Here is a 22,723-nt window from a genome sequence, read left to right as displayed (position 1 = left end):
GAGAGATGAGATGGGAATGGATGTGGGAGAATGGGGGAAGGAGAAGGAATGGTAAGGATGGGAGAAAATGAATACAGAAAAAAAAAAAAAAAAATCACAAAACTATGATATGGCAAATAAAGGGAAAATTATAGTGGATGGATACGGGAAAATACGAAATGAAAAAAGTAGGAAGATGACTGAGTAGAAAAGAAAAGAGAAAAAGAAAAAAAAAAAAAATGAAGTGAGGTAAAAATGGAAATCTTAGGTAGGATATGTAACAAAGCCAAAAGAATGTACGAGCCTTTGTATCTTTGTGCAAATGACAAAACTATAACGAAATGGGCTACAAAAAATGATGCAGTATAGCATTTAATTGAGCTTGAGAATTACACTGAGTACAAAGATGGAATACCAAAATTATCCACAAATACTGTATCAAGATAATCTGCAGATAAGTACAGTATTTAGATGGGCAACATATAACACAGGTATACTCCAGTTTAATGATGCAATTGGTCAGGTAAAAACCCATAGTTCGGCGGGGTATCGTATATCAGGGCAGGTTTAACATGTAAAGTAACGGGATGCATTTTTCAGCCTTGGGTTTCCCTTCCAACCAAGTCCTAAACCCACCCAAATGAGCTGAAAAACAAGTTTAAAGACAATTTAATTGGCCCAACAGCTGTAAAAGAAGCTAACTTAAGCCTAACACCTGTAAATAACTCAATAAAACCAACAAATGAAAGCTGAAAATTGTAAATATGTCTTGAAAAAATCAAACTTAGTAAACTGTACCCCAAAATGACAATGTTCGCCCCACCTACGGCTAAAACACATAAATCTAAGCCTAAAAACTGTTTATAAATCAACCTAAACACACAATTTTAATCTAAACTATCATCACAATCAGTAAAAAAAGCAAAACCCATCGTTAAACCAGGGTTTGGCCATCGTTAGGTGGGGTATGGTGGTATTTCTACCCCCATCATTAAGCCGGGGTATCACATCTACAGGTATCGTATATCAGGGTATTACTGTACAAGTAAGTTTACATGAGCTAAAGAAGGTACTGGCAAGTATACAGATGTGTTACAGCAAATGATAGCAAGTATTTTGATGAGTTACAGATAATGTTCAGAGGTACTGTATAAATGTGAGAGGAGAGGAAGGGAGCAGAGCAGAGCAAAGAGAGCTACAGTACCGCAGAATTAAGCGTTTAACCAGAGATAACAAGAGTACAAGTGATATGGACCCACCAACACATTACAATATCTCACGACAAACAAATATAAAAAACTTCCTTATCTTGTAGTGAGATGTAGCATACTGATAAATGAGATAAGGAATAGGAAGAGTCAAAACACTGAAGGTGTCTGCAATAACGGACAATGACACACTGTAAATTCTAAATCACTTAACTTATCCATACACCACTCCAAAAATAGGAGGAAAGATGAGTTCAGTATGCCTAGGGAAAGTAATGTGTAATACTGGAAAGAAAAAGCTATGAAGAACAAGGGTAAGGAGAATAAGAACACAGATTTGGAGAACAAGAAAAGGGTGCAGAAAATCTGAACACAGACAGGGGAACAAGATAGGGCAGGAAGGGTTACAATAGGGGTACGGAAAATGAGGTACAGTATATAAAAACAGAAACCCCAACTCAGGGCATGAAGAACATGATCAAGACTATTTGGAATGGTGGAAATGAAGGCAGGAAAAGTAAGAATACAGATAAAGAGAACAGGACACTACTGGGAATAAAATAAAAACTCAGAAATCGTAATCTGAACATGAACAAGATGGCAAAGAACAGAAGATGATCGCACAGAGACCCCAAATCAGAGCACGAAAAACATAAATGAGACCGCAAAATCAGAACTCAAAGAACAGGAACAGGACCAAGACCAAGAGGAATGAAGGACAGCCCAACTAGGATCCTCAGTGGTGACTGCCCTCCTCTGGCTTGCAATCCCAGCGATGGTGAACCTCAGGGGTGAAGTTGATGATGCGGACGTGTGTGGCCTGGAACTTCTCGCGCTTGGGGGGGATTGGGCAGAGGCGGTATGTCACCTCGTCACCCTCCAGGGGTACGTATTCACCCTCAATGCTGTGTGCAAAAGTAAGGTTGTAAAGATTGCTAGGGATACAATTAAGGTTTCTGAGGGGGGAATATTAAGGTCACATGAAATTATACGGGCTGCAGTAATATTATTACAATTATTCCTTGCTTACTAAGAGTACATGTATACAACTGCAGTAATAATATTATAGTTATTCATTATATACTAAGAACTGTTTCATTATTAAACTACTTTCCCTGCTGCCTGTGTTCCTCATTAAGTTGTTTTGAAGTCAGAAACATGTGCTTCATTGCACTTTCAATCCTACAATCATGACCCAGAAGCATTCCTCACTCAAAGTTGTTCCAATTACAGTGGCATTTTGCCATTACACACCCTAAACTTTCAGTAAGTACAGACTAATGATGATAATTACATGCATGCATGCAAACATACATACACACAATATCTCACTCTAGAACAGATCATCCTGTACTGACTCTGAGATGTGCAGAAAGAGGTCCTCCTTGCCATCCTCGGGCGTGATGAAGCCATGACCTTTGGTACGGCAGAAGTACTTCACTTTGCCCTTCACCTCGGGGTTACTGCTGGCAATCTCCGTCCTGACCAACAACACCAACAAGAGAGTCATATTAGGCTTTTTGAGTTGTCTTGATTATAACATCAACAGCAATGATACCAGTGATAAACTTGTAAAGGTATCCCTTCCTCAATGATGTTCCAGTAAAAAATTTAGCTTTAAGATTTCCAGAGTATTCACATCCCCTTCTGACTAACAATACTCAGTTTTTGTTTTAATAACTGTCTTGGAGAGGCAAAAAAAAAAGAATGCTGTACCTGTAATTAACATTTCTAAAGCTGTATACAAAATAATTAGCCTAAGCAATGCATTATTCAAAGTAGCTTTAGTGTTGTGAGTGGAGGTGAATGTACCTTGGTCTGGTAGTTTTTATCATCACATTATCTGAGGTACCATTTTTTTTTTTATGGCTGATATTCATAAACGACGTTTTATGGTGGCTGTTGTGAAAGCATTGTACATGGTGTTTTGGTGGTTATCAGCTATACTGAAGGAAGTTTTAGATAGATTAGGTACAAGTACAGTATCCCTTCGACCCTGTGACCCTCGACAATATACCTATCCCCACTGAACCCAAGTTACAATGCATTCACCTGACACCTTTGATGATGAATTTTTTGGCAATGCAGCTTCATTGTTAAGTGATCCCTGTTATTTCCAAAATTAATGGTTGTTGCATCATCATCACCAGTACAATTTTATTAACTTACACAGTTGTCAAGCCATATAAAAAAGTATTAACACCAATGATGAATGACAAAAGATCTAGTGGCAAAAATTAAAATACCAGCAAAGAAAATAATAATCTAGCTATCTATTGCCAGACACCTTAATCCCGTAAGGGGTAGCCACAAACAAATCGCCTCCATGCCACCCTGACCCCCGCTATTTCACTGCCCTCCCCCCAGCTCACAGCCCCATACCTCTCCACTCCATCCCTCCATTTCCTCCTCGGTCTCTCCTTCCCTTTCCCCTCCCTCCACCTCACTCACATACACACTCCTTGTTAGTTTCTCACTCCATCATAATACTGTACCGGTAATAATAATAACACTGGTAATAAGTGACAACAACTCTGCTACTTACGGCTGTTGGCATTAAGGGGTGACAGCATTAACTCACGTGGACTTGGTGCGTGTGCGTCGGGTGACGATGGGGGACGGGATCTGCAGGAGGCTCTTGTTGGGGCTGTCAGGGGTCACACTGCCCGAGGAAGACATGGCACCAGGACTGGGGGGGAAAAATGCAAAAAAGGTAATTACAGGTATCACCATCATCTTTTGTGGTAGGTGGTGGCAACTATCATCCACTCACTTGATGCAGTGCCACCTCCTTCTTCCTTCACCTCTATCATTCTTTATCTGTGTCTGCCCTCCTCACTTCCTATTTCTCTCATCTTTCCTGTCACTTTTTACTACTCTTCCTTCCCTTTCAGCTGGCTTTACATGAAGTGACATGCTTCATGGTTTCCTGTCAATCAGTAAACCGTTTACAACGCTGGGTGATAACCATAGAACCAACCCATACATGTTCCTTACATGTCAACAAGTGGGTTGGCAGAGGGTTAGTGCCCCTCCTTGTAAAACAACTAACTCAGAGACAAACTGCCATCCCTTACAGGATTGTGGCACCTGGCTATAGATAGATAGATCATCGTCTTCCAATCTACGTCTCGTTACGATATGGATGGGTAAAAAAAAGGGGTAGTAATAATAATAGTAATAATAATAATAATAATAATAATAATAATAATGATAATAATTTGATGCCTGGTGGTCAAGTGGGTTAAGGCACTCCAGCTGAGTACGATTCTTACAGGTTTAGCTCTGAGGTGGTTAGGATTTACCAGTACTGCTCACAAAATGTCACTCAGGGGTTAGCACCTGGTCACCTTCACCTTAAATGTCTGGATTAAGTAGCCTAATCCTGGGTCCCTAGGCTCTTTACTGAAGAAAGATAGAGAGAGAGAGAAACTGACAGAAGCATCAATGGCTGTTATAGGTCTATTGTCTGTAATAATTTGTAGCTACGTCTGTTTTTCAATATTTCCCACCAAAAATTACCGGTACTTTATCAAAAGACTGGCTCATATCTTCAGCTGACAATTCCCAGTAAACACTTGCCAACAGACATCAAGGTAATATTTTACAATTGTGGCACAGCAATTCCAAACATAACAGATGCAACATTTTTGTTGTTAATAATAATAAAAATAATAATAATTTGGTTTTACGCCAGGTATCCCCGAAGGGCTAAGGCATTGCCCCTGGGCAGAGGACTTTGGACAGGAGCGTGTAGCATTTTATGACCGGATGCCCTTCCTGATGTCTACCAGTGACCCTTGGGTGGATAAAAAAAGAAATTTACAATACTGTATATATTGTGGGGAAACCACCTGTATTGCCAATTACTAATTCATGTCAGTTTATTAAACACAACTACTCACACCAGTATCTACAAAAATAAAAATTTTATAAGTAAAGCAACTAAACCCATAGCTCCACACCATACCAAACCTGACCTAACCAACAGCAGAAGGTACGGAAATTTACTGGTTACAATTTGTTTTAATTAACTGCCTATTTTTCATTAGAAAATATTTTTCCTGGCATTCTCTGAAGTACAGTATTGTATCTTATTCAGATCTGGCCTTCATTTCCTTAGAAAAATCTCCATTTATGAGGGAAATACCAGTCTTAATTCCCAAACTGGCAATCTTTGCTTAAGTCCGTTGGACCTAAATCTGAAGCCCACAACTAACTAGGAAATCCCTCTGAAGGGAAAGAGCATAAAAAATCTACCCATGCCAAACCAAACTCCTGTAAGAAAGCTGCAATCTTTAGACCTAATCCTCCCCTCCCCCCTAAAAAAAATGACTTCTCTGATAATTGTTGATGGCTAGTACTATATACCTGTATTACTTTATAATACAAAAAAACTGGACTCAAAGCCTGCAAAACTTAACCCTTCCAAAGACAGCTGAACATAAAGAAAGGCATACCAGCACCATATCAAATATCCAGACAATATAAATTCTTTCTATATTGAAAACAGCCAGTTAGTTAAATCGAATCTTAACCAATTTACCTTAATAATCAGGAGGAAATAAATCTGCAGCAGCCAGAAGGAACTCGTGGAAAGCTTGTCGTTCATCAAGGAAGACCTTCTTGAAAATAGCAGCAGCCAGATAACCAACAAAATTCTCCTTCCTCCTACCGTATGTTGGCAGACCTTCCTTAACATCTCTCCAGGCTCGCCGAATGTGCTGGGTGTTGGCACCGGTCACAGGATCCACAAAGTGATTCGAGCGCTTCACAATGTCATGTCCGTAACCCAATTCTGGCAGTTTGCGATAAGCGGGTGAAGAATCTGTGATGATCTTGGTACCAGGGAGGACTTTCTGTTTGATTACTCCAAGAATTGTACTTTCATTTCGATCCTCTATGGGTACAAAGAAGAGGTTCCTCGTCTCCCGTTCAAAACCTCCAATAACCCACTGTCCTTCAATCTTTCGGCCACGATTATATTTCTTGCGGCCAAACTTTGCTTCATCTATTTCAACAATAGAACCTTTTCCACCTATGGGTCCCTTCCTAGACTCACAGTAGTACACACAGACTTGACGGAAAAAGCTGTACCAGTCAACCACCGTCTTGACACTTAGTCCAGTTTGTCGACACACAAATGAAAGCTTATTTGATGGGCAGCACCAGAGGTAACACAGAAGTATGATGTCCTTGAATTCCAAACTAGTATTTTCAAACAATGTCCCCCTTCTTACACTTTTTCTGAACCTGCATCTTCTACTGACACTCTTACTTCTGTGTCCTCGAGGCAGCACCTTGTCACAGCGGAATACAAGTGAGTCTTCCTTTAACCTAAGTACACTCTGGCACTTACTACAGTTTGTTGTGTCCTTGATGAGTAAGTGGCTTTTTAACAGAGTCAACAGTTGCTGTGAATCACCACAAACAACAAACAATTCCATGAGAGTCAGACTACACCCCTGGCAAGCCATTGGGAAGCTCCGCCACCAGAACACCGCTATGACACGTGTTGAGAGCGTTTGATAGTTAACATATAAGCATCTAGGAGGAAGGTTCTTATATCTGACTGGAGAAAAAATTAACATCAGTAAAATTAGTCAACAAGATGCATGTACTGATAATATTTCCTGATCAAATGTTAATATCTGTCAAACATGGTGCATATATTGTTTATAAAGGCTCCGACATGCTTGCATGCATAGGCTGGAACTGTAATGCTGGCTCTTCATGCTGTGTAATCTCTGGCAGCCTCCCTGTTCAGTCCCCTATCCCTGAGGTCACACTCTATGACCTTGTCCCTGGTCTATTTTTGGTTAGCCTTTCACAACCCTACCCCCAACATTCACACTTCTCACCTTCCACACCCAACTTTCATCCTTCATGCTCTCAACATGCCCAAACCATCTCAATCTACCACTCCTCATCACAACACCAATGCATTCAAATCCCATCCTTCCTCTCAACTCTTCAACTGCAATCCTAGCCCCTGCAAGCCTCACATCCAAGGAGGCATTACACGTCCACTTAATCCTTGTCCTGTCTGTACATCTGAGCCTACAAATACCCTCTTCTTTTCCTGCCTATATCCCTCATAGATCAACCAGAGACATGAAGGAGGTAAAAGTTTCATGTTTCGGTAAGTTGAAAACAAATGGTGAATCCACTGAAGTACGATCCAAAAATTTGCCAAAAAGAAAAAAAAAGGAAAAAAAAAAAAAGTGACATTTGCTGCCTCGGCTGGCTCATTCGGAACGTGAACGAGGCAGACTGCAGGCTGGAGTCTTGCAGTCCACCATCGACCTTTCTTGGGCTATAACAGGGGGGGATGCTGGGGGATGTTTGTATAACTGGGCAGGGGAGCCGCACAGTTAGGTCAGTGCCACCACGTGAAGGCAACCCTCTCCAACATGTACCGTAACCAAACTGTGGAAGCAATGCTCGCTGATCCTATGAATGGTAACTCCTAAATTTCGAGGTCACCAAAATTTGCCCAAAAAATACAAAGAAAAATGCATACAGCTGGCGCCACAATTGTAAAACCATTAATAACGCAGCACAAACGCCCCCACCGGCAATGCTCAACGTATTTACCCACTTGTCACTATCTCCCTTTCCTCTTGCTTTTTCAGTCTTTGATGATGTCTAGGGTAATTTAACTAACACTTAACGTCATTCTTAAACTAATTTCCATGCCCTACGAACAAAAATATATTCATAATACCTGTTAAATGAGGTAAAATATGGAGAGACGCGATATAACTCCACCTCCGCCGATCGTTCCGCTGGCACTGAAGGCATATAACGCAACGGAGCCTAATGTGCCAAAAAAAAAAAAAAAAAAAGCCATGGTCAGAAAAAGAGATTTCTACCTTATAATCTGTGTATCTGGGAGAGGCCTTGACGCTTGCAATACTGTGACATTTAAATATTGGGTAAGAATTAACATTCGTAAAGGTCAGTGCAAGACTGAACGAGGGTAAGGTATGAAGGATTGACTGAAGTGTTTATTTTTATGCCAAATACAAATACAATAATAGAAGAAGGTGAGTTTTGCCACACCTCCAGCGAATAGTTACATAAAGTGGGTACCTTGGAGCGACTAACACCCAGAGTCCGTACTTATGGTTAGTATATCAATATAATCGGTAATATGGGTCCTTTAACTTAGACAACGAAGGCGACTATTAATACTGAGCAATATTAAAGAAATTTTGCAATAGTAATTAAGTAGCACCTGTGTATTCTGCGCAGTTAAAAAGTTAATTAAGGGCAACTGCAGAGCCAAAACTCCCAAATCCGGATTCCCTACGCGAACGTTTGACAGAATAAACAAAACATTCCAGCGTGAGTCACTGCGGGTTGTGAATTTTGTACTCTTGGGATCTTTATTTTAGCTAAGTAGCCATTATTTCGTCTCATTACCCACTAGCAGCCTTTTACGTAATTTTGAGCCGCAAATCAAGTTGTTTGTGTATATTGATAAAATGGTGTTCAGACATTAAAATCATCTTTGTCAGTGGATCGACGTGGGAATGTAATTTGTGAAAGTATTGTGATTTTAGTGCATGATTGATAAAGCTAAAGCCACATTCAAGCAGAGAAATTATTGTCAACAACTATCATTCTCGGTATTTCTTGCCACCAGTTACCCTAGAGAATTATGTTTTCAAAGGGTGTACCTAAGGATTCTACAATATTCATCGATTCTACTTGGAAGACCAGCCAGTGAGTATTTTTTTTTTTCTTTTTAATTTAAGACCATGACAAAATTTGATGACCATCAGACAGCAGTTCAAGCTGTTCTCTTGCAAGCCTGTGTTCTTAAGGAATATAATTTTAATGCATGTACTAGAAATATCGCAGACAATTATCTTTAATAAAAAAATGAAGAGAGGAATTGAATATTTAGTACTTGCTTTGCAGTATCATAAAAAGCCACCTCAGTTGGGCACAGTGCTAAAAAACTTGGTGGAAACCTAACTAGAGAAGCATGGATGCCAAACTATGATGGACTGATGGCTTCTTCATACCAGACCCGCCTGATGATTATAACCACCTGACATAACTGTATGTATAATTTATGGAATAGCAGGTGGAGGTAGAATATGGACTGATGACTTTGACAAGATTTGAAGTTGTTAGGATTATGGCAGCTGTCATTATACACACACCGGTACACTCACAGACTACGATTATGGCAAATACAGAGCTTTTATACATGTAATGAGTGCTAGAGTTGTTGGGTTAGGTTAGGTTAATATCACTACAATTCAGCTTAAACCGCAAGAATTTAACAGTTGTTTGGTGGTTCATTTAGGTTAGAAATAGGTTAGGTTAGGTTACAGTTGCCGTAATCGTAGTCCGTGAGTGTATACTTACTGCTGCTGTAATCCTAACCATGGCCTTTAGATTAGCTACCTTCTTCTATAGTTAATCACCCTGTTTTCCCAGCTGACAGTACAAGCAGTACCGGTATGGAAAAAGTACCAGTAATTCATTAGAACACATCCTTAACATCTGATGAGGATTGGACAGCCTGTATATCTTTATACTTGAATATTATTACAGTACCCAATAGCTGGTTACCCATGTCTGACAGAAAGGTGCTAGCTACCTCTCCATATTGAATGCTGAGCTGTTACAGATGGGCATTAAGATGTTCCAGTCTGTGAAGAAATGGTACCCAGTATAGAAATGATGTAGGCCCATTGATGTAGTATTAGCTTATTTTGCCACTAAATAACAAGTAATCAGCCAAAACGAAACACAAATCTCTGTTAGGTATGATCAGTACCATAACAAGATCTCATTAGGTTTCAACATTGTTTTGAGAATGTAACTGTGTAAGTGTGGATATTTTTGCCTGTGAGATGGTCAGGATTTTGGAGGCTTATATACTGTAGTGAGTGAATGAGAGTGTGGTCCATTCAGTTGGTTAGAATTTTGGTTAGTGTACCAGTATCTCTCTGTCAGGTTGTTGTTCTCTGGATGATGGGAAAAGAAGTGTGGATGATGATAATGATGATGGGAAAAGAGGATGTGGATTATGATGAAGGTGGGAAAAGAGGTGTTGTTTATGATGATGATGGGAAAAGAGGTGTGGATGATGATGATGTAAATATAAATGTAAAAGAACTCGTGGCCACAACTGTACCGGTACATCAGACAGGAAGGGGTAGGATCCTTAGGAAGACGGATGAATTACAGTAGGAGCCGAATTAGGACAGTATTTTTGTTCTCATCAGTGCAGTGCCTTTTTGTTTTATTTTTCTGTTTCCTGATGATTTATTTCAGATGAGAAGATACTTTGAACTGTAGGGGTTAGCCTAGATGCAGCCTTCATAAGAAATGGTTCTGGTTCATATATGAGGGTTTAGATTTAAAAAATAATAATAATAATTTCTTTCTTCAAAACAACTTTTTAGTAAACTGTAGACAACTTTGAGTGAAGAAATGGTGTTCATTCATCAACAACTAAATAACTGTACTGTAGTGTGTTAGTTTTAGCTTAGCAGAGACCTCAAACCACATTCGTCTTATTGGATGGCCATGTAGTCCGATTGAAGGATTGATTTGACTGTTAACCAATGAGACACATTTGTACTTCATAACCAAAGCTCATCCAGTTTTGTGCAACCAAAACTTAGTTTTCAAGATGTGGGAATGGCCCAGCTCCATTTGTGAGAGCAGACCAGCTACAGGTATAACTGTGCTGATATTGGTGTGTGTTTCAGGTCGCTGACATCAGGGGGCACCCAGGCAGATGAGGTGAAGTGTGAGGATAGCGAGTGTCAAGTTATTGAACAGACAGAGGTGAGGCTTCAAAATCTTGCTAGTACAGTATTAAAACTCTGAGGATTTTATGACTTATGGTACTCTCAGCTGAATGAAGTCATTTGGTGTTACATTGAACTGAATATTTAAATTGTCCTTACCATGAGAAGATTAATGCTGACAATATTATATAAAGAAACCATTGCTCTGCCAGTTTTATTTCTGTTTTATGTGGCATAAGGGATGTCTTTAAGTTTTCTTACAAGATTGAATAGGAAAGTGTATGTGAGTGAGTTGGAGGGAGACTGGGTGAGAAGGAGACTGAGTATGAAATGGAGAGGTATCATACTGTATATGAGTGAGAATGAAGTAAAATAGAGGGAGGGAAATGTGATGGTGGAGAACAGGGTAACATGGAAGCAATTTATTTGTAGCTACCCAGCCCCTGCAGGATTAAGACATCTGGCCATAGATAGATAGATAGGCAGACATCAAACTTACAGTGATTCATTGACTGTTGGAATCAAAACTGTCTGTTCTTGCAGGCCAGCACACAGACTGAGGAGGAAGAAGCCAAGGCCCATGCCGAGCCACAGTATGATGAAGCCTCACTCCTAGCCTTCCTGCAGAGTGTTGCACCCAAAGGTATATTTTTGTGGTTGTTGGTGTGACACCAGACTTACCTGGACATGAGCCTGGTGGACTGCAGAAAACTGGCCATTTAAATATGGCGCTCCTAAGAAACCTTTTGTTGAGGTTCTGGTGTGGGAGTGTCAGTGCTTTGGGGATGAGGTGCTTAAGGTAGGTCAGTGTGTTGTGGTTTGAGGGGCTGCATTACAATGATGACATAGCTTTTTGTGAGTTGTATTTTATTTCAGTGCATTTTCCTCTTTAGGGTAGGTGTGCAAATAGTTCGTATTTACTGTGTTCATTTGATAGTTTATCATTAAATTGCTCCTTACTTTGCTGCTAATATAGTATTTGCTGAGAGATGCACATGATAAGTTGCTGTGGAGTCAGAAATAATTGTTTTTGTGAAATTTTTTGTTGTACTGTTTTTGTAACCCCATACCCACGAACAAATACCTCTTAGTAGTGCCACTCTAATATATATATGTCCAAATTTAGCCGGTAGGCTCATAAAATAGGTTTAGAAAAGTCACATATAATGGCTGTCTTTTGTCCCTGATTTTACATTCCATGATTATCGACAGTGATACGAGAGCTGGAGCGTCAAAACCGAAGCCAGGCATTTACTGGGTACGCTCTAAGGGCTGAAGAGGAGGAGGGGGTAGGGGCCAGGCTACTCTATACACTGCGATGTAAACAGACTGACCCGGAGGTGAGTACAGGCACTTATTATAAAATGGGATGTGTTGCAAAATACAGACTGTCATAACTAAAGATACCCAATACTGTATCATGTATATTTTTTTCATCCTTATTTTGCTATCAAGTCTTCTGGAGTGTGACTGAAAAATTGCCTTCTGAAGTTCCATAGCTATGTAAGAAGTTAATTTGCTAGTTCCTCCAATCTACAGCAGCACTTGTTTGTAAAAAGTTGTGGTATTTTACCGCACATCCCTCACTTATGCTGTAATAATGGGAACTGCCAGTAATACAAATTTTTCCATATAATTAGTACTGGAAATTGGGAGAAGCAGGTAAATGAACTTCAGAGGTAGCCAGTGAAGTGTGATATGCAGTTTTTCTCTGACTTGCTGTGGACTAGAGCAAAATAATAATCATAAAGGCAACTTGTAATGAGGAGTTACTGTGCAAAGGAAACCAATCAGCACTAAACCTATTGGTCCTTTTGTAGGGTGTTTGTTTGTGATGTACTGGACTTGTGAATGACAGTGGTTTGAGTTGGAGGATGGGCACCCTAATGGCAGAGAACAAGGGTACACATAGGCAGTCATTATGTGGCCACCCCCTCCAGAAATAAAAAGTCTGGTAATAGATAGCTAAACATTTATATTTGGGTAATCATAATGAACTTTGTAACAAGGTTTTTTTCTGTGTTGCAGTTGGTGGTGACGGGGCTGGACTGGAGCACAACAGGGGCAGTGATCGGAGTGGCATATGGGTCCAACCAACATGAGAATTGGTGCGACCATACTGGGACACTCGCTGTGTGGAATGTTAATAGGTAAGTAGGTGAGCAAGAGAGAGAGAGAGAGAGAGAGAATAATACTTGCACTCTTTGTTCTACATTTTATAATGTAATGCCCCTAAGAATAAGTGTGCTTATTTATTGTCTAAGATTTATATGAATGATTGAATTTAAAAGGCTCATCAGTCACCATTTACTTGATACATTACCTGTTTTTTCACTTTTATATTTAAACTATTCACATCCCAGGTCTTTTGATGTCCTTATTTGGTGGGAACTGGACTAGAATGATGATGATGATGTATTCTTCCTAATATTTCCATATTTTTTCAGCCGTTGTCAAAAAGCTGTGTAGGATATTAAAAAGATACTGTTGCCAAAAGAGTGACATTGCCAAAAGTTAGAGATCCAAAAGGCCTTAGGACAAATTTTGTCTGGTGATGTAGTGGTCTGGTGCACCTGTTGGAGTGAAAATTGAATGTTTTGTGCATCATTTCAGTTCAGTAAGAGTTACTGGGAGGGTTGTCAGTCAGTTAGCCATTTCACTGTGATATTATCGTGCTGGAGAGAGATGCCTTCATGTGCACTGGTATGACTAGGTGAGGGAACTGCCAGCCTATGAATGTGTCTCTGAGTCTTAAGTAGAAGTTCTCCCATTTTTGTTCTTTCTCTTTGTATGTTTCTGGGTCCAGCCTCATCCCATCGTAACATGAGAATAAGGGTTGGGATGATTAGTGATGGTGTTGGTGATGGTGATGATGATAGAAGTTCAGCCTTATTTCCACATTATTACAGGAGTGACTTTGATGCGAACCAGCCTGAGCGTGTGATTGAGGCGTCATCATGTGTCTTGTGTCTGGCCTTCCACCCCACCAACCCAGCTGTCTTTGCTGCCGGCACATTCAACGGTCAGAGCACTTGATTTGGTAGCAGCAAGAGTAAATTAAAAATGGCACCTGTTAACTGATGGAGTCAGGAATCCCCACTACATGCAGTCTCCATTATAAAGTGAGGGAGATGATTTAAAATATCACAGCTTTTATTACACAGTTGCTATTACAAATTGGAGGACTTTGACAGCTGTGCTTGGTAGGTGACAATGAAACTGTAATTGGTAGTTCCTCTGAATATATTTGATATGTAACAGTTATATTTAAGTGGGTAGTTCGTCTTTAATTTACTGAAGGTGTAGCAGCAAAATAGAATGTCAGGTGAGTGATTTACAACAAGGACATACTTTACCAATATGCCAGGAATCGAACCCTGGACTCTCAGGTGAGAGCCAGGCAGCATACCACTCTTCATTCTGACTTGCTGCAAGTGCTTGGGACAGATTAAAAGCATCTACTTGCCTGAGTGCCAGGGGGTTATCTCATCCTCTTCAGACCCACAGCTGAGGGCAGAGGGACATTGGTTACAAGATTGTGACAATGTGATATAACTTTTAACTGATCGTGGTGTAGTGGTATGCTGCCTGGCTCTCACCTGAGAGTCCTGGGTTCAATTCCTGGCATATTGGTAATATATTGGATGATTTTTCCTGTGTACAAAACAGGTTTCTTTCTTCAAGGACATACTTTATTTGCACTTGCAGGTGAGGTGTTAGTGTATGACCTGTCCAGAACAGAGGAGGTGACCCCAATGGCCACTGGTGACTGTGGTGGTGGTGCAGTGACAACAGTGACATGGGCAGAGCTGGGAGACTACCTTTCCAGCAGCTTCAGTCTGGTTGCCACAACAACAACTGGATATGTCCTTGTGTGGACCCTCAGTGTCGCCAAACAGCAACTTACCCTCAAGGCAGGGTGTGTTGTTGGTGTATGTTGTTTTATTACAGGACACTTTACCTTTCTGTATCTGTTTATTTGTCTATCTTTGTATCTTCTTTCCTGTCTGTATCTATCTATATTTCTATCCATCTGCAGCCACATACTTAATCCCACAGAGGGTGGCAAAAAAAAAAAATCACTATGTCACCCTGTCCTCTTCCATCAGTCTGCCCTCCCTCTGGTTCATATCACTGTTATTCATGTACCTTTCCACCACATCCTCCATCTCTTCCTCAGTCTCCCCGTCTTCCTTTTCCTATCCACCTCACCGACACATTTATGTCTAATTAGTAAAAATCATACAGCCAGGTTATGGGATATTAGATTGGATATAAGTTGGTATAGGAGGGACTATGGTATACAGCTCTACTTATCTATTCTCTCCTTGCATGTCTTTAAAGGCAAATAAAGGTGATGAGAACTGGAATCTGGAAACTTCTTCTTTTTGTATTAGTATAGGGACATGACAGCTTCAGTGCCCAGTGCCTGTTTTGCAAGTAGTCTCATACCTCCCATGGTACAGGAGGGGTGGAAACTGGTCTTTGGTGTTCCTTTCTTCTTTGATTTGTGTCCTTAGAAAAGACTAGGAAATCTTGTTCTAGATCTTGACATAGTGTGTGACTGGATTTTGAGATTAAACTGATGGTGATGTTGGGGGAGCCCGTTGTAGAATAAAGTATTGGGATGTACGAATAACTAAAGTATGTCTTATATGATGTTGTGTAATTAGTCCATCCATCCATCCAGCATCCAATCCTATGTTGCCCCATGAGAAACGTGGGAGCTCGGGGCTAGGCAAGTTGGTCCTGACATTTATAGTAGAGTGACCAGCCTCACTCATCCCTGAGTGACAGTACGTGAGCAATAAACTCCAACCACCCCTTGGATGTAAACTTTCACCTGCTCAATCCAATTGGAACGCCACAATTACCCACTAAACCACCAGGGGCCATAATTTGGTTATATGGTTACAACCCAGATTAGTAAATGGTTTCCTGGTGTACAGGAAACCATTTGGCTTGCCACTTAGTGTAGAGTCACCCATAGGCAGAAGGAACAGGAAAGAATGAAGGAAAGAAAGACAAGAGGGAGTGTAAAGTCACCCATAGGCAGTAGGACGAGGAAAGAATGAAGTAAAGCAAGACAGAAGAGGAAGGAATGAAAGGTAAGCAACTGCTTCTGTCAGGCCATCCTACAGGTACAGTACAATATATACACCATGCAGGAAATCAGCACTCCCTTGTGGTAGACTTTGCCTTGCCAGTGGTGGACGAGGGTTTTTCCCTATGGTGAGGCACAGTGAAAAATTAGAAGATTGGGTCTTGAATAGATGCTGCACCAGCTTCTTTTCATCCAGGGTACACAGCGCCACTGTGTGTAGGCTCCGTGTCAGTGCCAGAATATTTTGGTAAAACATGTCACTGGATTGAAAGGGGTAACATTTGGTTTAAACTGCATGAATGACTAGTTTTCTCCTCCTCCCCCACAGCTACCTGCTACGAGGAGAGGATGGGGGTCGAGCGATGCGGACGCCAGTGAGTGATAGTGCTGGTCTGGGCATCACTGCTGCCTCTTTCAACTCTGAGGACCAGCTTCTGTTTGTCCTGGGCAGTGAAGGAGGAGGTGTATTTATCTGCAACTCTGCCTCCCAGGTGGGTTGATGTTGGAGGTAATGTGGTCCAGCTTTTCCTTTCACATTAATTTTTCTTCCTGTGTACACTTAGATACGAGGTGCTATCCAAAATTTTCCTGACTGGGATCGCAACGCCTAAACGGGTTGTAGTAGTGTGATGCGCCTCTAGGTGGCAGTACTGATATGCATTGTGAGTCAGTGTGCCATGCAGCGTGGAGCTAGGCATGTGTGGGGATGAGTGACATTCATTTGTTTGCTGTCATGCATGTGTCATCAGGCGATTTTCGAGATGTACATAAAAATGGAACAGCGAATTTGTATCAGCTATTGTGCGAATCTCTGGAAGAATGCACCAGAGACCCTGGCAATGATCCAACAAGTGTTTGTTGAACAATCTCTTGGTTGGACACAGGTGTTTCAGTGGCATGCGCAGGTCAAGGCCAGTTGAACATCGGTTGACAATGACCCCCACACAGGGAGGCCCTCAACCAGCACAGCTCCTCAAAATGTCACAAAAATTTAGCAACTCATCCATGAGGATCAACGTGAGAGCATTCACGAAGTTTGTGAGGAGGTGGGAATTGGTTACGGGACATGTCTGAGGATTTTCACTGAAGAATTGGCCATGTGCCACATTGCAGCCAAATGTGTCCCCAGACTCCTGACAGCTGACCAAATGCAGCAGTGCATCGATGTCAGCACTGAGCTTCTTGGACTCACCTTAGAAGATGAAACCTCGTCCAGGCCTCGTGTGACTTTTTTCTGTTCCCAAAAATGAAGATCAAGCTGAAAGGGCATCGTTTTGACACCATTGAAGTCATCCAGAAAGAATAGCAGGCAGTGCTTGACACTCATCGAAAAGGACTTCCAGGGAGCATTCCAGCTATGGAGGAAGTGCTGGGACCGGCATATTGATGTGCAAGGGAACTACTTCGAGGGTGATGGCAGCCAATGGGAGCTATGGTGAGTTTTCAGTTTTGTATAGCATTAATCCAGAAAATTTTGGATAGCATCTCATATCTCTCTGTCTCAGTTTATATCTTAGCTTATCTGCTGTCAGTGTGGTATCTACTGTATACATCTGTCTTTGTTTACTTCTCATTTTCATTCATTCATCATCCAATCCTACATTGCCTCATGAGGAGCGCAGGAGCCCGGGGCTAGGTAAGTTGGTCCTGAAATTTGAGAGTGACCAGCCTCACTCATCCCTGAGTGGCATTACATGAGCAATATACCCCAACCATCCCTTGGATATAAACCTTTACCGGCTCAATCTGATTGAAGTGCCACTAAACCACCAGTCACCAAAATTTGGTTATATGGTTACCACCCAGCATAGTAAGTGGTTTCCTGGTGTACAGGAAACCATTTGACATGTCACTCTGTGTAGAGTCACCCACAAGCAGAAGGAAGAGGAAAGAATGAAGGAAAGAGAGACAGAAGAGGAATTGTACAGTCACCCGTATGCAGAAGGACGAGGAAAGAATGAAAGAAAAGAAGACAGAAGAGGATGGAAGGAAAGAAGGATGGTGGAGAGGAAAGGGCAGACACTCGAGAGCAGCACTACATCCAGTGAGTGGATGGTGAGTGCCCCCACCTACCACTTCCTTCTCTATTGTATATGTATCCAAGTGACCTACATGATTTTTTTTTTTTTTCCCATCCATCCATCCATCATCCAATCCTACATTGCCCCATGAGGAGCGTAGGAGCCCAGGGCTAGGCAATTGATCCTGATATTTAAGATGAGAGTGACCAGCCTGTAAGCATAAAAGGATGTCAAAGAAGGATAGGGCCTACATAGAGAGGTAAAACAGCTAATCCCATATTACCCCCATCAAGGTATAGGTGCCAAAGACTAGGCTGTGATAGTCCAGTACATTTAAGGGTAGATGACCAGCCTACTTCCTCTGTTGGCAAGACATGGTTAGAAAAAGAAAAAAAAAAAAAAGTCAGCTCATGTGGCTCAAAACACTGCAAGGTCATTATTTTAACTTGGGTGTTCTAACCAGTAGATCACCAGGCACCTTGCTGGAGAGGGATGCCTTCATGTGGTACTCCTGAACTGGGAATTGGTGCTGCCTGGTTATACAGATGTCCCTCAGTCCTTTCCTTATCTTCTGAAAGAAGGATGGTGGACTGCAGAAGAAGGGTAGCTTTGGCCTGCAGTCCATTGAGTTCTTGTTCAGATGAACCTGAGACCTGGGGTGTTACTATTACTGTACTACTACCACTATTGTAATTCTCTTACAGACCCCAACCGGCATTGAACTCTCTGGCATGGAGTTAAGGTCATGTGTGTCATCATCCTTGGCTCCCCATGCAGGTAAAGTGGTGGCAGCGGAGTTTTCCTCATATCATCGCAATGCAGTGCTTACCGCAGGATCTGATGACCACATTAGGCTGTACACACTGCTCCAGGTAGGATTATGTGCCACTTTCAGGAGTTGCTGTTTGAACGAGTTTTCTGTATGAGTTGAGAGTTACAAACCACTTTTATGAGTTGCTTCATGACCTCATACACCTCACTCTCACAGTGCAGACAATCCCAACAATCACTTCAGGCTGCACATGCCATTTCAGATGGACTTTCATGACCCATTTTGTTTTTAATGGTTTCTTTGTGAATTATTAGTTACACGCTTGTTTTATGAATTTGTATTTATCAAGGCTTGTGTGTCTGCAGATTACCCTTTTGATTTTAGTGTCTTGTGCTTTTACAGTTGGACGTTATTATAAGCTGTCTTTTTTTTATCGTTTCCTTTTTTATTAGTCACAGTTTTTGGAGGTTTGACATAAAAGAAAACCTCCTTGGATGATAGAATTACCTACAGTATCTGTTTACATCCCATCATTGTTTATGCAGCCCATTTCCTTGTATCCTATCACAAAATAAGAGAGAGAGAGAGAAATCATTTTCATTTACTGATACTTTGTTCCATCCTTCCTCACAGGCAAACAAGCCCGTCACAACCCTACACAGTCAGGATGGGGTGACATGTGCCAGGTGGTGCCCCTCACGCCCGGTTGTGCTGGCAGCAGGTCAGGTAACGGGTCAGGTTGCTCTCCTTGACCTCATCTCCAAGTCAGGTCAACCAGTTTTGACCATACCAGTTGCCGAACGACCAGCCCCTATAACCACTCTGGAGTTTAATCGGAAAAAGTAAATCTGTGTGTGTGTGTGTGTGTGTGTGTGTGTGTGTGTGTGTGTGTGTGTGTGTGTGTGGTTAGTTCCTATACTATAGTGTTGTCTTTTCTATATCCTTCGTAGCTGCTTTGGTATGTTTATTGTTGTTAGTGCAGTGATGTCTTATTTCCTCTTTCATTAAGCCAAAGAAATTCTCATACAAATAGAATTAGTGTTTAGCAGGATTTTTGTCTCTTTCTACTGTCAGATAATCATATTTAAGCCCAAGAGGTCGTTCATGCTGGCTCACAGGAATAGCAACTGTTGGGATCTTTCTTTCTGTCTCCCCTTTTCTGTTACTTTCCCCTTTCTTCCTCCCTCACCAGTTTTTTCCCCTCTCCATCCATTGCCTGTCTTTCCATTTCCATTTCCACCATGGAGCTTAATTGGAAAAAAGAAAAAAAGAGTGTTTGCTTGCTTTGAGAGTTGCCTTTTTTTTTTCTCACTCTCTCTCCCCCTCACCATGCTACATGTAGGTGGGCATGAGAGTTGCATTGATGATGATAATGATGATGATTTAATATTAGAATTGGGAGTTTGGGTTTTGTACTCATTCATTTTGTACTTGACCTGCTTAGATTTGTGATATATTGTAGTGTGTTCAGTGAGGTGCAATCAGAGACAAAACTTTGCCTATTGTTGCACTGCATCTTCCTAACACGTAGGGTATATCTTTTACATTTCTCTCATCTATATCAAGCCTTTCACAGCTCAGGAGTAACAGCCAGCAGCAGAAAGTGGGAAAGAGAAGAGTTGAAATATTTGGTGACTATGTGTCCCATATTGTACTACCGTGAACTACCATGAACAAAAGTGTCAACAATCCCATGCCAGCTTTGTGCCCTGTCTTTCATATTTACTACCCCCCTCCCCCCATCTGCAACACTGGATCCTTCTTGCTCATACTCTTTGGTGTGTGCTTTTTGTTGCTGTTTAGAAAATCTCATGTAGCACCTTCCATTGCCACAGCTGACAGAGAAGTGTTAATAAAATTTTGCTTGTGATGCTACAGTGGAAGACAAAAGGGTGTATGATATCTCACTTTCCACAGCTGGGCAGTATTCTTCAGATGTGAGAAGCTTGATATATTTCTCGAGCCATAGATGATTCTCTTTGATACAATAAGTCAGGAAGGAGTCATACAGGCATCCCTAAGTACAATCAAATACAGAAGTCCTTTCCCCTCCCCTGCCTCTTTCTCATAGCAGAATTCATAGTTGTTTAAACCAGACATAGTGGACAGAGGTGCATAGTATCACCTGTGGGTGAATGATGATATGCTCCTCAATCCACTACATCACATTTAAGCATCTATGAATCCAATGATAACCGCTTCCCGTTCGATCAGCGAAGTTAAGCAACGTTGGGTCTGGTTAGTACTTGGATGGGTGACCGCCTGGGAACACCAGATGCTCTTGGCATCCCTACGTCTAGTGGGGTTGGTGGAGGATTAGTGCCCCTCCCTGTAAAACAATTAACTCTAAGCCCTTGGCCACCCTGTCTGGGATACATGGCGTCTGGCAATGAATGAATGAATGAATGAATCCAATGATCATAATTATAGAGGCGGGAGAGGCAAATGGACCTAGTTTTTGACCATACGTGTAATTTTCATGTGTTTCCCCACAGTGTGCAGGTGTTGAGTGTGGGTGACCAGCTGGGAAGGATACAGGTGTGGCAGCTCCCCATCTCGGCAGTCTCCCCACTCCCCAACGAGGCAGCCATCCTATGCTCCCTCATGAATGTGCAGACAGAATAAGGATGTGTAAGGAGCTGTAGACTTCTTAGTTTATTCTCATTTTTTATGACAGAATAAGGATATGTAATGATCTATAACATATCAATACTTAAGTTTTAGTATATTTGTCTTTTATCAGTGTTGTGAAGTCAAAGTATGGATATAGCTGTCATTTGATATCATATTTTGCTTCCTAATTACACTGCATGAAGGAGTATTGACCATTTTCTGTGATTTATGTCCCTGTCCTACTAACTGTAATATTAGTGTGGAGAAGAAGTGAAGGGATGAGACAGATGAACAACTAGACTAACAGAATGGCCACCACATTGTAGATGGAGAGCCAGTCATGTGTTTGCCTGAACAAAATACCAGAGTGCCTTTGTTTTTGGTCAGCATTCCTTTCCATGTTTGAAGACCACTTTTTCATAAATAGCCCCAGTCGTACATCATCGCTTTGCAGACAGGCAGAGATGCCAAGGAAATCAGATGACTGTCAACACGTAACTTTGTACAGCTGATAGTCTCACTATTGCAGCGGTTCCCAACCTGGGAGCCATGGCCCCCAAGGGGGCCATGGGACATTGACTGGGGGGCCATGGGCCTTATTGGTAATATAAGATATTATAAGGTATTTGGTCTGGGTAAAACCTGACAGAAATCAAGTATGAAATATACCTTACTGTGCTAGTTTAGCCTTAAGTATATTGGGGTAATTACCATTTTCTGCACAATATCAAATATTAAAAAAATATAAATATACGATCTGAGTTATATAGGGGCCATGGAGCTTCTCATAATTTTCTCGGGGGGCCACAGAACCAAAAAGATTGGGAACCACTGCACTATTGCCATGTTGTCATCACATCTCCATATAATTTTTCTGTGCCATGTATTGTCAGTTAGTCATACATATAGCATTCTTTTTTCAAATTTACCTGTTGCTCTCACATGGTTCATTGCTTTCCATCAAGTAAGAGTAAATATGTGTACTTGTAGATTGTAGATTGATCATGGTCATTGGCTTCAGCTGTTGTCATATGGAGACTAGAGTAATACAGTGTGAAACAATGTGTGTTGAACATAACGAGATCTTCATTGCTTCACGTATCTTTTAGGAGTACTGTATTACCTAATTAAAATAATGTGGAAGTGTAGAATCATATATTTGAGTGCATAAGTGACATAAAATGATGTCTGTTAGCTGTTCACGTAAGCGAGAATCCGTAAGAGCCAATTGAACTTGAGCAAAA

The 22,723-nt window shown here is 41.2% G+C and overlaps 2 protein-coding genes across 2 annotated transcripts; one reads left to right on the top strand and one right to left on the bottom strand.

The window, feature by feature from the left end:
* Positions 1-345: 345 nt before the first annotated feature.
* On the bottom strand, positions 346-7,958 carry LOC145402241 (cold shock domain-containing protein CG9705). The gene is made up of 4 exons (XM_080274362.1): positions 7,915-7,958; positions 3,769-3,876; positions 2,546-2,668; positions 346-2,092 (listed from the first exon to the last, which is right to left on the bottom strand). Exons 2-4 carry the CDS (start codon positions 3,864-3,866, stop codon positions 1,924-1,926), a joined length of 390 nt encoding a protein of 129 aa, XP_080130488.1. The 5' UTR covers positions 3,867-3,876; positions 7,915-7,958; the 3' UTR covers positions 346-1,923.
* A 572-nt stretch (positions 7,959-8,530) lies between these two features.
* LOC145402240 (cytoplasmic dynein 2 intermediate chain 2-like) lies at positions 8,531-21,565 on the top strand. Its single transcript, XM_080274361.1, has 11 exons — positions 8,531-8,918; positions 10,928-11,006; positions 11,513-11,612; positions 12,182-12,309; positions 12,998-13,119; positions 13,879-13,991; positions 14,678-14,888; positions 16,402-16,564; positions 18,799-18,966; positions 19,500-19,708; positions 21,362-21,565. Exons 1-11 carry the CDS (start codon positions 8,854-8,856, stop codon positions 21,489-21,491), a joined length of 1,488 nt encoding a protein of 495 aa, XP_080130487.1. The 5' UTR covers positions 8,531-8,853; the 3' UTR covers positions 21,492-21,565.
* The last annotated feature ends 1,158 nt before the right edge of the window (positions 21,566-22,723 follow it).

The sequence above is a fragment of the Coenobita brevimanus genome, chromosome 57 (genome assembly GCF_032717465.1).
Source record: "Coenobita brevimanus isolate Jiangsu-jjx chromosome 57, ASM3271746v2, whole genome shotgun sequence".
NCBI lineage: Eukaryota > Metazoa > Arthropoda > Malacostraca > Decapoda > Coenobitidae > Coenobita > Coenobita brevimanus.
Note: the sequence above shows the minus strand (reverse complement) of the source record. Positions and strands in the feature narration are given on the sequence as shown.

Coding starts and splice junctions, on each gene's coding strand:
- LOC145402240 (XM_080274361.1), top strand. CDS start 8,854: ATGTTTTCAAAGGGTGTACCTAAGGATTCTACAATATTCATCGATTCT. Junction 12,310..12,997: donor GTAAACAGACTGACCCGGAG/GTGAGTACAGGC, acceptor TCTGTGTTGCAG/TTGGTGGTGACGGGGCTGGA. Junction 16,565..18,798: donor TCTGCAACTCTGCCTCCCAG/GTGGGTTGATGT, acceptor ATTCTCTTACAG/ACCCCAACCGGCATTGAACT.
- LOC145402241 (XM_080274362.1), bottom strand. CDS start 3,866: ATGTCTTCCTCGGGCAGTGTGACCCCTGACAGCCCCAACAAGAGCCTC. Junction 2,669..3,768: donor CGCACACGCACCAAGTCCAC/GTGAGTTAATGC, acceptor GTTGTTGGTCAG/GACGGAGATTGCCAGCAGTA. Junction 2,093..2,545: donor CTCTTTCTGCACATCTCAGA/GTCAGTACAGGA, acceptor TTTTGCACACAG/CATTGAGGGTGAATACGTAC.